The sequence below is a fragment of the Penicillium chermesinum genome (genome assembly GCF_028974085.1).
Source record: "Penicillium chermesinum strain IBT 19713 chromosome Unknown utg000007l:1.0-2695246.0:1.0-2697696.0, whole genome shotgun sequence".
In the NCBI taxonomy this organism is placed as follows: domain Eukaryota; kingdom Fungi; phylum Ascomycota; class Eurotiomycetes; order Eurotiales; family Aspergillaceae; genus Penicillium; species Penicillium chermesinum.
Window position 1 is genome coordinate 764,465 of NW_026695317.1, and position 13,167 is coordinate 777,631.

Sequence of the window (13,167 nt, forward strand, 5' to 3'; positions counted from 1 at the left end):
AGGAGGATTCAAGGCGAAAGAAAAGGACCTCGAGCCACGTCGTAAAATACCAAAGTTCGTTTGGGAGGTGTTTTGAGAGTCGACGTGCGTTCTGGCGGGGGTTGTGGCCTCTCGGTAGATCAAAAGAGTTTCAATGAGAAGAACGAAAAAGTGCGGACGTTCCGTTGAGAAGTACTGGGAAAATGTGAGACCTAGATCACACCGTCAAGACGTGGGAGGTATGTAGCGGATCGAAGAGATGAAGGCTTGAGGGGTAGGAGGTTCAATCAGGTGAAGTGATTCAGGACCGCAAGAGGTCACAGTTTGAGTGGGAAACCATCCACCACCAGACCCGCATCACGTGATGGGAGGTATACAGTTGAATGCGTGGGCGCAGTTGGTCTCCCAATTGCTTGGCTAGACAAAACCTTCAGATTTCCTTATCTTGCTTAGAAGACTACCTTCCATGCATGGAAAAATGACTTATGAAGCTACTAGATACTCCGTTGAATAAAAGACGACCAGGCTGGTATCCAACTCGAAGTTTGATCACGAAAATTTGAACTGTGGATTTTAGACACTAGTATGTGATTAGATTCTTGTGATTCAATACGTATCTTCAGAGGCGGAGGAAAAGGAACGCGCATCTGGCAGGAGCCCAAGGGTTTTGACTAGAAGGGCGATGGCCAAATAAGGCACCCACCGTTGCAATATCAAGCTCTCATGAGGAGGAATCAAAGCTTCCGTATACTAGGAGATATCACTCATCGCTGGAGGAGAAGGGAGGCATAAGGATTCTCGTACGAACGCGAAGGCAGTGTGAACATGGGGTATCAGCAATAAAAGAGCAAAATCTAGGATTAAGAGATCACATTCATCCCCGTTGGAAGGGCAACGTTGTCTGACCGCGCTCAGGGTCAGAGAGTTCCTTGACATGAACGTCCGGCCCGATTTTGATGTCAGATCGGGTTCCGGGAGTGATGAGAATGAATTGTCGCCTAATGGATCGACGTGCAGCAAGCAACTGTCGAAAGGGTCAATGATTTTGCGTAGCAGAGCAGCTGGGATAAGGGATTACATACTAGCATCTCGATGGACATCTTTCGGTTGATATGGTCCATGTACACATCACTATGGTGTCCGAGTTAGCATGATAGACACCAAGGCTTGGAGAAGACCGTAATACATACAATTCATCCAGGCAGCGGATTGGCGAGCCCATAGCTTCCCAGAGAGCGAGCAACAGACAGACTTGTGAGAAGGATTTTTCACCACCCGAAAGGGTCGTGGTATTCCGACCAGTGCCATCGTGCTTCGTGATGTCGGGCTCGACCTAAGTCTACGTTAGTGTCGAGACGTTTGCTGATCGTTTGAGATATAACCAACCTGAAGATCTAGCCTTCTATTGGTGTGGTCCAGAAGGAGATAGCCCCGGAAGCTTCTTTCGCTCAGGAGATATGTGAACTGCGCCTTGGCTCTCGAGGAAATATGCGCTCGGAAGATTTCCCATCTCCTTTTGCGGTTTTGGAGGGTTTGTTTGAAATACTTGCACATTGTTAGCATAGAACCTCCGTCTAGAGCTAGTTAGGACTCACGTCAACGAGATGGCCTGTTTCCTCTATCTGCGCCACGGCCTGCTGGTATATCGTTTCGGTACGTGCTGCCTCGGCTGCGATCTCTTCCCTGGAAGCCCCAAGTCTGAACCCTGATTAGCGATGAAGATATATTCAGAGTGCATCAAACTTACTGCGCATTGTAGTTATTCAGGTCACGCTGCAACCTTTCGAGTTTGGTGTCCAGGCTGGTTGGTGTCTCGCCCTCATCAATCGGGACCCGTCGGGTGGAAACCAACTCTGCCTTAGTGGTGAACTCTTGAACTCGTTCAGTAGATTTTTGCCATTTTTCTTGGAGCCTTCTAACTTCAGCCTGCCGTTGTTGTATCATTGCGATAGCTGAGTTTTTCTCGGTGATGATTTCATGCTTCCTGGCGTCCACGCGCGACCGCTCGCTTTCGGCGACACGAGCATTTTGTTCCAGCTCTGTGATTTTTTGATCCTGTGCCCCAAGCCCACGCCTAAGAAGTTTGAGTTCCTGAATTATCTCTGCTTTGGCGGCTTGACAGTCGTTGAGGGACCCTCTGTGAGTTTCTATTTCCCCTTCCGTATTGGCCAGAAGATTCTGGAGCATATCGATTTGCGATGCCTCATTGCCATTTTCAAGGGCTTCACGAAGCCTTTCCCTCTCATCCTCCTTCTGTTGCATTTCGAGTTTTAGTTCGCGTTCTCTTCCATCGTGCGCAGCAATTTCTCTTTTACAGGCTTCGACCCGAGAGCGAGCAGTTTCGAGGTCCTGTTTGAGTTCTTTGAGGTGGCCTTTGAGGTCTTGAACAACTTCTTCTTGGCTTCTATGTGGTAGGAATAATGTTATCTAATGCTTCGTTGTTCGTTTGCCGACTGGGACCAGATGCTTACCTGATTTGGGAGGCAGCGTCAGACTTTACTCGCGGATGCCCTTTTTGAATGGGCACTGGTCCTTGACTAGGGTCGCCAGATTTGTTGTAAGTGAGCATGACACCTCGACGTCTGTCTTTAGCATCGATGCAAAAACACCGTTTGACATTTCGCAACCTTGGACCATCGTAGAGCACTGAAAATGCCTCATCCAAGTTCTCAATTAAAAGGGTTTGGTCAATAGAGTTTTGAATGACGAGTAGCCGTTGGACCTCTGGATTATCAAACTATTTAGGAGAAGGATTAATCACAGTTACTGGTTAGCCACTCAGGTGCTCGAGTTACCTGTAGAATCCTCAGTGTAGTGGCATATCGAGTATCGGGTTCATTTGAAGAGGTATCGATTTCACCACCGCGTCCAATGAAGATTGGACAGACACTGAGAAATGTTAGCGATCTCAAGAAGGCATTGAGCTACAAATTACTGACCAGTCCACGCGATGCATGATATTCAGTAAGATCCCTTGATCTCGTTTTGAATCAACAATGAAGCCACTCAGATTGTTTCCCACAGAGTGTTCAACAATGCATGCCCATTTCGCTTCTAACAAGGTGATATAATGGCCAACAGGACCAATGGGGGGGGCTTTGTGAATCTGGTCTCTTGTTGGATGGCTTGGAGTAAACTAGGCATCTTTGCAGGAAAGCCAGTTTGTCTCGAGCCGTTTTCTCGTCTGAGAGAATGAAGGCGGTCTTCTGCCTGCTTAACTTCCATTTCCTTCTCGTCGACTTGCCTTTTAGCGGCCGCCTCTTCGTTTAGAGCTTGTTGACGATCCTCAACCAGCCGGGCCTTGCCTGTGCGATATTCATCCCAGACTCGACGGGCATCATCCGCAGACTGCTTTGCTTCTTCGTACTCTGTCTGTTTTCGAGCATGGCTCCCATTGCTCATTTCAGCAAGTCGTTGATTTTCGGCATCGATGGCCTGCTGGTGTTTGTCCCTTTGTTGCTCAGCATTTTCGAGGGCTTTTCTGATCTCGCGTTCTTGAGCCTGATATTATCATTAGTGGGACTGCACACCGGTTGACTAGCTATCAATTCGCTAGCGCGATCAATGTAAATACCAGAAGGTTTCCATGCTCTTTCTGCTTTAGCTCGCTCTGCTGCTTCTGTTCTTCCTTATCGCCTCGCGCTTCTTCAACGATACGGTCAGCTTGCAACGCATGCTCTGCTGCTGTCTCAGATTCGTGCTCAATATGCTCCAGTCGAGTATCGAAGCTGCTGAGCGCAGATTCTGCCCTAGCGACCTCGTTGTTTCCTTTGATCACTTCCTGGGCAATGGATTCCCTTATCTATATCAATTAGTTTTCCTTTTCGAAACTTTTCATCAATTCCGGTTCATGGGAACATGACTGACTCGTTCTTGTTCTTCCACCTGAGCCCAAGCCATCTGGTGTCGGAGATTGCGCACACGTTCTCTCAGCGAATTGTGCTTATCAGAGGCTTCCAGCTTCTTTCTAGCAAAGTTTCTTTGATGCTCTAGGATCCGAATGTCTTGGGCTTGACTTCGAGACTTTTCTTCCATTTGATCGACAAAATCCTCAATCACACGGTAATCCTGGTCTAGTTGCTCTAGCTGCACTCCTTTCACAAAAAACTTGTACTTCTCCAGTGGGCTAGATGAACTCAGGAACTGACGTGCCATGTCTTGAGAAAGCACGTTCATGGGGTTGTCGATCTGCAGAGAGAAGTAGTCTGTAATAGCATCCAGGTCTGCCTTTTTGGTAGAGATGATGCGGCCATTTTCAGACTTGATTTTGAATCCGCTGCTCCCACTCTTCGTGAAGTGACGCTCAATGATGATGGATTTGCCAAATTCGGCCGGCATGTACGCTGCCTCTCCTTGGTTTTTGATTCGAACAACGATCGTAGAGCTCTCTTTGCCTTGTTTGATGAAGCTTTTGAGGCTTTGTCCCCGATTTGTGTCAGAGGCCTTACCCCCAAGGCAGAGAGTAAGTGCTGTTAGGATAGCGCTTTTCCCGCTACCATTTTTCCCCACGATAAAATTGATCAAAGGCCCCAATTCTACCGAAAAGTGGTCATGACACATGAAGTTGTAGCAATCCACTCTTTCCAGAATGCCATGTTCTGCTGGCACGTTGGCTTCATCGATGACGTGTGAATATTTGTCTTGAAGAATTTGGGTCTGATGTAGCTCCAATGTACTTTCGTCTAGGAGCGCGTCGTCGGCTAGTGGAGTAGTATTGTGGTCACTAACATCGTCTTCAGAGGGGGAAGGCGAAGGGCGAGGTCGTTTTCTCTAAATACAGAGTTAATAAAATGGACACCTTGGTATAACTCTGGCAGACATGAGAGGAAGGATAGACACGAACGGAATGAGGTTGTGAGGGCGAAGCAGCACTCTCAGAGTCGGTGTTGTCTGGGCTTTCCGAGTCATACGACTCCGAAGCGCGTTTGAGAGACGGCATCGAGGTGAGGAAGATCGAGGAAGAGAGAAAATTCAGGGCATCATAGCATTATGCAAGTTGCCACTTTGGTTAAAGGAAAGATTTGTGGCGCTCAAAGAATTCGATCTTTGAAAGAACCGTGTCCCACGCGTGTTCGCCTACACCTGGGCAGTTTCGCGTCAGCTGAGTCAGCCGTTGAGCGGGGTTTAGTTAAGTGATCTGCAGACAGAAGCATGGCAATGCAGATGATATGGTCCAGATACAAGTTAAAGAGATAAAGCTTGATTATTTGTCCCAAGACACTGTAAACTACAATTACGAAAGAGTGTAAAAGGGCTTGGGAAGTGCGGTTCTTGAATGCACGAACACTCAACGACCTTGCGAAGTTCCTTCCCAATCTATGTGGCACTAGCTTGCAATCGGTTCCTCCGCCACGTAGTGGAGATAAGCTCCCAAAAGTTTGGTACCTTCGATATAGTTTCTCTTGTCCAACTTCTCGTTGACAGAGTGGGCAGCATCGGTCGAACTTCCCATAGGGGAGAAGGAGAACATTCTTTCCAGTGGCTTGCTCGAAAGTCAAGGTCACAGGGATACTTCCAGAGAATTAGCACAGACGCCAACGAAAAACGCTGAAAACAGACGTACCTTCCACCTTCGCGGGTGAAATCAGGAGCCACGCCAAAGACCTGCTCCACAGCCTTGCTAGCGGCGGAAAAGTTCCAGTGCTTCGGGCTGGCAACCCACCATTTTCCGTCATGTTGCAGCCAAACATCTAATTTGTTTTTGCTGTTGAGCTTGGCAAACTCGGCCTTGACATAGTCAAAGACCAGCTTGTTCACATCCGGGCTCTCCATGTTGGGTACGGTTCGGATGGAGAATTTACCAATCACCTTGGCTGGAATGACAGTCTTCGCTCCAGGAGCAGAGAAAGCACCCTCGATACCATGGATCGACAGAGAGGGGAAACGCCAGCGAGCCATCAAGGTTCGCTCCTTGTGGGGTGGATACTGGTCTCACTGCCCAGTGACTCGTGCAGGTTCTCCATGGTGTAGCTGATATTGCCATAAAGGGACTTCTCCTCCTCAGTAACGGGCTCAACGAGATCCATGATGCCAGGAATTAGAATGTTTCCCTGAGCATCGACCAGCTTCGACAGAACATTGACCAGATCTGTCATAGGCTCATGTGCGGAGCCACCGAAGACACCGCTGTGAAGATCCTGGGCAGGGCCCGAGACACTGATAGAGTAATAATTGCAGCCGCGAAGGCCATAAGTGAGACATGGCTTTTCTGTGCCAAGCCAATAGTTATCAGAGATACAGACAGCGTCCGCATCTTTGAAGAACCCCTTAGCCTCTGCTTGGATGAATTCATCGAGACCTTCGGAGCCGTACTCCTCCATTCCCTCAAAACAGCACAACAAGTTCACAGGGAACTCTACGCCAGCCTTTTGGTGAGCTTCGATAACATTCAACCAGCCGAGAACAGGCCCCTTGTCATCCGTAGATCCACGGCCGTACATCCGATCCTTCTCATCGATAGTCAGCTCGAATGGCTCAGTAGCCCAGCCATCCTCCTTCAGGGCGGGCTGCACGTCATAGTGGCCGTAGACCAAGATCGTACGCTTATTCTTGTCATTTCCGTATCGTGCAATAACGACAGGAGGGAGATCGAGATGTTCCTTGCCAGGCTGTTTACCTAGCGGTCTCTGGTGCACTTCAGCACCAAGGGCCTCAAGTTCACTGGCCAGAAATTGGGCCATCTTCATGGAAATAAAGATCAGTGTCATGTTCCGTCGGGCCCTAATATAATTGTTTTACTCACTCGGACGACATCTTTGCGGCACTCATCTTGCGCAGAAATCGATGGGATTGCAACAGCTTTCCGCAGACCTAAAAGGACGTAAGCCGGGGGATCAAGTCGCGTGATGTTGAGGCGCAAGCGAGGATGGGACTGCAAAGGACAGAGAAGCTAAGGATGTGCGACGTACGGTCGATAAATGCGTCTTTGGAGTTGTCCACCCTAGATACAGACAGGTTAACGACAAGAAGAGGCTGATGCTGCTGAGAGTAGCAACGTACTGCTTGAAGAACGGTTCCAACTGAGGTGCCATTTTGGTGTCACTGATGTGGCCGTAGTAAAAGCGCCGAGGAACCAGGAGAGGAGAGCGAGAAAACCGAGTCCAAATGGATTGCCCGGGTTTGGGAACAGATATGCAACGGAGGGAAGGAGGGGCATTGCAGGTAAAGATACAGAGTCTTATCACGTAATTACAAAATAGGGATTTTGACGGGTGCCGGCTGTAGCCGCCCATCATGCGGTGACTAGGGAACGGGGAAAAGGTAACCATGGGGTCCTCGACGCTACCCTCGCTGAAGATGCGCCCACCAACTCGTAGTTTTGTTTCTCAGTCTCGACGTCTTGGGAGGCGAGTATGTTGTATGGAGCAAATGAGACCCGGCACTGCATCCCCCTGGTTTGTTGTGCTTGAGGCACGCGTTCCTTGAACCAATTAATGTTCAGCGTAGTATCCTACTATGGGCTTTCACATTTACAGAGGCAGGGCTGCGGCGCAACTGCTACAGGTGATCGAGCTGGAAAGCTCCAGGACTGATTATTCAATGATATGGTAAAATATGAAGACAAGTGCTAAGGTGTAGAATACATGGCAGTTTTTTACATGACAGGAGCTTGGTTCTCCGAGGGATACCAGGAAGCATAGGGAGAATTCGGGGTCTAGCCGACCGAAGCATAGAGCGAATAAACTACTCGTCTCGGCCCCAAGCCTCACGGCGAAGCTGGCGATCCTCACGAGCCATCCTGCGCTTCGGTCCCCATCGTGACTGTACGGCTTCCAAGACTTGCTTCTGAATTTCTTTCTTCTCCGGGCTGGCCTCGCAGACCATAGCGATAAAAAGGGCAGAACAATCAAAGCGCTTGGCCAATTTGTATCGGCTCCATGTCATTGGATCACTCAAGCGGAGTTTCCGAATTTCTTCGATATCAGCAGGGGTGAGGTGGTACTTGTTTGGTTCGTTGTTCTTGTATACAGTTGGAAGATTGCTCGGATCATGGGTCTGAGAGCTCGCAATCTGGATTTTTTCTTCGAGCATCATTGGCAGGCAAGAACTTGTTTGGCGTGTGATAGACGGAGGGAGCGCTGGACGGCGGGTTGTAGATGATGTGTTCACGGCCTTGATTTGAGGTTCCGAATGACGCATCTGGCTTGACGCGCAGGCGCTGCTTGGTACGACGATATGAAGATTGGTGACGACGAGAGCCCAAACCGAGTGCGCCAGTCCACGAAGGGAGGAGGAACGGTAGCGCGAGGAGCGGCCGCCTTGGGGCTACCATTGTTGTCGCCATCATGCAAAAATCCACAGCAGAAAGGTGTGTACGGAGGGAGCGACAAGGGCAGCAAGAATCGAAGTCCCAATGGCCTTGGTGGAAGGCGCCTGCCCTTTTGGATAGAGGTATAGGGCACGACTAGGATGAAGGCAAGGCGGCAATCATGAAGGGAGTCACGCCTGAACTTTTTTCCCGCGAGATCAAAGTCTCGTGACCATGCCGTTATCGCTCATGATTGGCAGGCGAACAACGACTCTAGTTAGTCAGCATAACCTTCGTCCCCGGGCCACCCGATGAAACCTATGTAGCCCTGGAACCCGGAGCTAACTATAGCTTTGGCACAAGGACTGCAACTACGACCACATGTAGAAGACGGAAGCATTCGCTTCGGAAGGGGATATGGTGTACTTTTGATCAGATGGATATGATAGCTGATCGTGAAATTCAATGGCCGTTGGACCGTATCTAGGTATCGCTTGAACCGCTTACGATTCTGGGACTTTTGTCGTTTCTCGTATTCCGAGGCCAGTATCGCCTCATGTTGATGAGAGGGTCCAGATCCAGATCCGCGGTGTCGAGAATTTTATCAGACCCAAACTGAGACAAGTTTCCCGTCTGATATGGCTGGGGATTCTGAAACGCAGCCTAGTCTCATGGCAAACCCAATGTGTGTCCACAAATGTAATGTACGAGTCAAGTCCCACACTTGATTACGGGCCGCCCCAAGTCACCAGTACTTGCGATGGCCGGGTGTCTCCTGAGCCGGCGCGCCCAATGATCGGGTCCAATGGGTACCGACTACTTGGTTCCCCTCATAACCTCCAGTGATCACCTGGCACAGCATGTCATCGCCTCCCGGTAGAGAAAGTGATATGATGATTGCCTTCCCCTCCCCCCTTTTTCTTCGCTCAGCACTATCCCTTTTGGATCTTGAGACCTTCAAAGCTTGTTCTGGTCATGGACGCTATCTAGAACCCCTTGGTGCGTGGTTTGTACTCAATAGTCTCATTCCGCTCAAGCGATCTTCGCTCCATTCGTCATGTCTACTCCCAACATTTCGTCGGACCCCGTCGAGGAACAAGCGCAGCCTTTCGCTGCTTCGTTACCGACAGGAGCAAACCCTCTCCGCCAATCCGACTCGAGTGCTCCATCGATCGAGAAGCCTACCTCCAGCATTCGTGCTCCAAGACCTGCAAACTTGACCTGGACGCAACTGCGGGAGGTTGAGAAACACCAATCTGTAGAAGACATCAGCACAGAGACTGGGTTTTCGAACAGTGGTCCAGTATCTCCAATATCACCTCTCGGCTCCTCCGAAGCATTGCGAACGCCGAATTTGACAGACCGACAGAAGTATTCGAACAAGCTTCCCCCATCCCCGGGCAGCACCACGCAATTACCACCTCGACTTCACTCGCCCGCTTCTCAGATATTTGAGCGCAACGTACAAGAGGATATACTTCCCGCACAGGCGTCACCGTCGATACCTGCCCATATTCGCACAGAAAACTATATTCCACCTGTCCTCGAGGCGTCTTCCGCTGCCATTACCGATGACCAGCTTGATCCAGACTCAGTCGAGATTGTGACCCATAGCCTTCACCAGTCTGCCGTCGCTGGGGTCACAGGCCCCTCTACTGCAGAGCATTCATTAGCATCGTCTGGTCTCGTAGATCATGGCATGCACTCTGATACCGACGAAATCTCGTCTGCGTATGGCGCACTGGACACAAACGACGTGCGGCGCTTGAGCTTCATTTCATTTGCCGATGTGGTTAATGCAGAACATGCTGAAACAGGCGAAATTGCTCACAGCCGCGAGCCTTCCCAAGGTGCACCGATCCCCGGGGCCTCTTTTGCAGCAGGGTTGCACAATCGCTCTCCATCCCCTCTACGGTCGCCTGCCTCATCCCATGCCCTAGGCACGTCCCCTCCCACCAGCATCTCCACCTCATTCAAGGGCGTAGAGATGTCGCCTAAGACTGGACCTCGAACCCCCGGAAGTCCTCTTGCCTTGGCTCAGAGTCCTGTTTCTTCCAATTTTGGCGGCGAATTGAACGTGGAAACAATGACTCAGGCCTTGAGAAGGACCGGGAGCGGCGATCTGGGTGGCGTAGCGAGTCAAGCCGCCAGTTCTTTTGGGAATGACGAGCCTCTGGATCGGTCATTATAGTCACGGCATTTACATCCCAATGTTGCTGTTGTTTCCTCTCCGCTTATGTATTTGGACGTTAATGCGCCTTGAAATCACTCTTGGATCTGGGCCACAAAGGTTTGCTTGCTATGCAGATTCTGATATGAAATGATCTCAAATATGCGGGCGTTTTGGTCATTCATTTGGGGGTTTGGTACATGTCTCAATGGGGCGGGATTCCTCGATGATATGTCACCTCAATTATCTCTAGTCTGAAGCCTGGAAATAAAAGGCTAAAAATTATACCACCATCCTCCACGACCACACGGTGAAAAGGGGTTAACCCCATTTAAGAACCTGGTCGCTCGAGAACCCAAAGTCCAAGACAAGCTCATGACGGCGTCATCCACGGTCTTTGAGAAGTATCAGTAGGTTTTGATATGTGACGATGCGAGAACCTGCTTCGAGGGGGTTTTCATAGCTACATGGTATGTTCTAAGTACAAAATAGGACAGTTTGAGACACTCGAAGTGACACGCAGTTGATGTGATGCTGCCCAGGTATTGGGAAATCTTCTAGCTTCCAAGGTTGCCATGCCATTGCTTATTTAGTTACCGCTTTCTCGACTGCATCCAAAGCCTTTTGGACCCTCAAACGCAGGTCAGGCAGCTCCTCCAGTCCGACACTAACTCTAACGAGGTCGGCCTCGACGCCAAAGGATTTTGCCTATCAACACATTAGCATTTCGATTGTTGTCCCAATATGAAACTCGACATCTGGTGATAACATACCCAGTCCAATTCGCTAAAGTGAGCCAAGAGAACATATGGGGATCTAAAGATTATTAGCTAGATCATTTGGCTCATATGTCGCATTGAGGGAGCTTACGCCAAGGTGAAGTTAGTGCCCAGACTGGGTCCTTTGAGAACTTCTAGGGTATCAAAAAAGGCTATAGCTTCGGCAGTTGAGTAGAATTTGACTGAGAAGAGGCCACCATATCCACCGTTAGGATTGCGAAGGCTGTCATAGAAGGGCCGTGTAGGGCTATATTTCGGATAGTATACTTCCTTGACTATGAGTCCGTGAGCAAAGAGTTGAAAGTTACAAAGGTGTCTTGGGCTTCTTACCGAGCGGAGATGCTTTCAGCATCGCAGTGATTTCCTCTGATGTAGAGTTTATTTTCTCGATTCTTGCCACAAAGTCACGACTGTTTCTCTCCAGGAAGACGGCATCTTCTGCCCAGACCATGTCTTCATAATCCCGACTAAATGTCTCCTTCAGTTTGTGGTAGTATTGTCCATGGGGGTTGAGAACAAGACTTCCTCCCATGACATTACTGTCCCCGCTGAAGATCTTCGTAAGACTGCTGGCAACCATGTCCGCATGAGGAAGAACATTTATATTGAGGAAATTGCTGATAGTCTCATCAACAACCACCGCAAAATCATACTGGGTTGCAAGGGCTCGTATGCGTCGAAGGTCCGGTGTCCTAAGTAGAGGATTACTAGGCGCCTCTGTGAATAGGCCGAGGAACCTTTCACCCTTCTTCAAACGAGACTCAAGATCATCCAGATCCTCTGATGATCCATGTCCGTAAAATAGACAGCCCGGCCCCCATTTCTGCAAGATCTTCAAAGTGTCCGTGTATGGGAAACCAAAACAGATACTTTTGAGTGGACCGCGGGTATTGAGCAATGTTTGATGGGCATTGAAGATAGCACTCATGCCAGTGGGATAAAGCAGCACATCGTCTGCCGAGATACCAGCAACTCGCCCTTCCGTGGAAGTTGTTTCGAGGGCCTCGTTCAGCTCTCCATCTGCAGTCAAAACGCCCGCAATGCGCCTTCTGACCGCAGTTTTCGCCTGATCGGCATGCTTGGCGCTCAAGTTGCGTCCAAAGCGCTCCTCGATGAAATGGGAGTAATCACGGCCATCTTCTGCGCCATTTGTAGGTGCCACCGCCGCCGTTGACGAAGCTCCCCATGAGATCCCACTCAAAGAGCGGCGGCCTCTATATCTGCGGGGGCCCTTGCAAGGACGTTCGGGCAAAGATTCAGTCGCTGACGTGCCCTTGTCCTCCACTAAGAATTCATCTTGAAGAGCACGAAGGCAGAACTCGCCTCGGCGACTCGATACCCCATCTCCAGAATGCTGCCACACTTGTTTGGCGACAGGAGCGTACTCTTTTGGGTATATGGTGGCGAAGAGGGACGAGGTGACTGAGGACAAGCTAGTATCCGTATGCGGGGCAGGAACAAAGCTAACGACGCGGATCTTTTGTGATTCTTCTTCGTTAATTTTCGATACAATGAATGACCGGCATGCTTTGGCACTTTTATGCGTAGCAAACAGAGTAACAGCTTCGTTATCCGGATCGCCGACTCTCTGGATCACCTCCGCTGCGAGTTTCTGAATGATGGGATGCACGAAAAATCGAGGATAGCCGCATTCCATTTTTCCAATTATCCAATCCTGGCCTTCTTCGTAGGCAATGTTAGCTTTCCATGTTGGAAGGGATACGCTGACGGCCTTTGTAAAGTGTTATTAGCTCATTCATGATGGAACCATCATCTCATGTCTAGCATCGCCGTACAGAAGGGAACTACCGCGGGGCCCGGGGAAACATACATGGTCGGTATTGGGGGGGCACTGCGCCTCCAATAGCTTGTAACATCTTCGAAGGGAAAGGATCAGACAGAGAAGTAGAATAGGAGAGCAGGACGAAAGAAGAATTGCTTTTACACAAAAAACAAAAAGAAAACGAAAGGAATCGAGTCACATCTGCGTT

The 13,167-nt window shown here is 49.6% G+C and overlaps 5 protein-coding genes across 5 annotated transcripts; 1 reads left to right on the forward strand and 4 right to left on the reverse strand.

Annotated features, from left to right (window-relative positions):
* Positions 1–853: 853 nt before the first annotated feature.
* On the reverse strand, positions 854–4,918 carry N7468_008996 (DNA repair protein SMC6; the record flags this gene model as incomplete). Its single annotated transcript, XM_058478292.1, has 13 exons — positions 854–1,003; positions 1,062–1,110; positions 1,170–1,312; positions 1,366–1,524; positions 1,575–1,677; positions 1,727–2,383; positions 2,451–2,716; positions 2,775–2,868; positions 2,919–3,115; positions 3,199–3,480; positions 3,554–3,781; positions 3,847–4,749; positions 4,823–4,918. 13 exons carry the CDS (start codon positions 4,916–4,918, stop codon positions 854–856), a joined length of 3,327 nt encoding a protein of 1,108 aa, XP_058326622.1.
* Positions 4,919–5,305: 387 nt separating this feature from the next.
* Positions 5,306–7,010, reverse strand: N7468_008997 (M20 family dipeptidase; the record flags this gene model as incomplete). Its single annotated transcript, XM_058478293.1, has 6 exons — positions 5,306–5,465; positions 5,543–5,792; positions 5,915–6,659; positions 6,722–6,789; positions 6,888–6,919; positions 6,979–7,010. The coding sequence occupies 6 exons, from the start codon at positions 7,008–7,010 to the stop codon at positions 5,306–5,308; spliced, it is 1,287 nt and encodes a 428-aa protein (XP_058326623.1).
* A 652-nt stretch (positions 7,011–7,662) lies between these two features.
* On the reverse strand, positions 7,663–8,118 carry N7468_008998 (mitochondrial 54S ribosomal protein mL58; the record flags this gene model as incomplete). The annotated part of the gene is made up of 1 exon (XM_058478294.1): positions 7,663–8,118. One exon carries the CDS (start codon positions 8,116–8,118, stop codon positions 7,663–7,665), a length of 456 nt encoding a protein of 151 aa, XP_058326624.1.
* Positions 8,119–9,284: 1,166 nt separating this feature from the next.
* On the forward strand, positions 9,285–10,418 carry N7468_008999 (uncharacterized protein; the record flags this gene model as incomplete). The annotated part of the gene is made up of 1 exon (XM_058478295.1): positions 9,285–10,418. One exon carries the CDS (start codon positions 9,285–9,287, stop codon positions 10,416–10,418), a length of 1,134 nt encoding a protein of 377 aa, XP_058326625.1.
* A 564-nt stretch (positions 10,419–10,982) lies between these two features.
* N7468_009000 (cystathionine gamma-synthase) lies at positions 10,983–13,052 on the reverse strand (the record flags this gene model as incomplete). Its single annotated transcript, XM_058478296.1, has 5 exons — positions 10,983–11,105; positions 11,171–11,213; positions 11,268–11,451; positions 11,507–12,908; positions 13,008–13,052. Coding segments are annotated over 5 exons (1,797 nt in total), but the record flags the coding sequence as incomplete, so codon positions are not given.
* Positions 13,053–13,167: the final 115 nt, after the last annotated feature.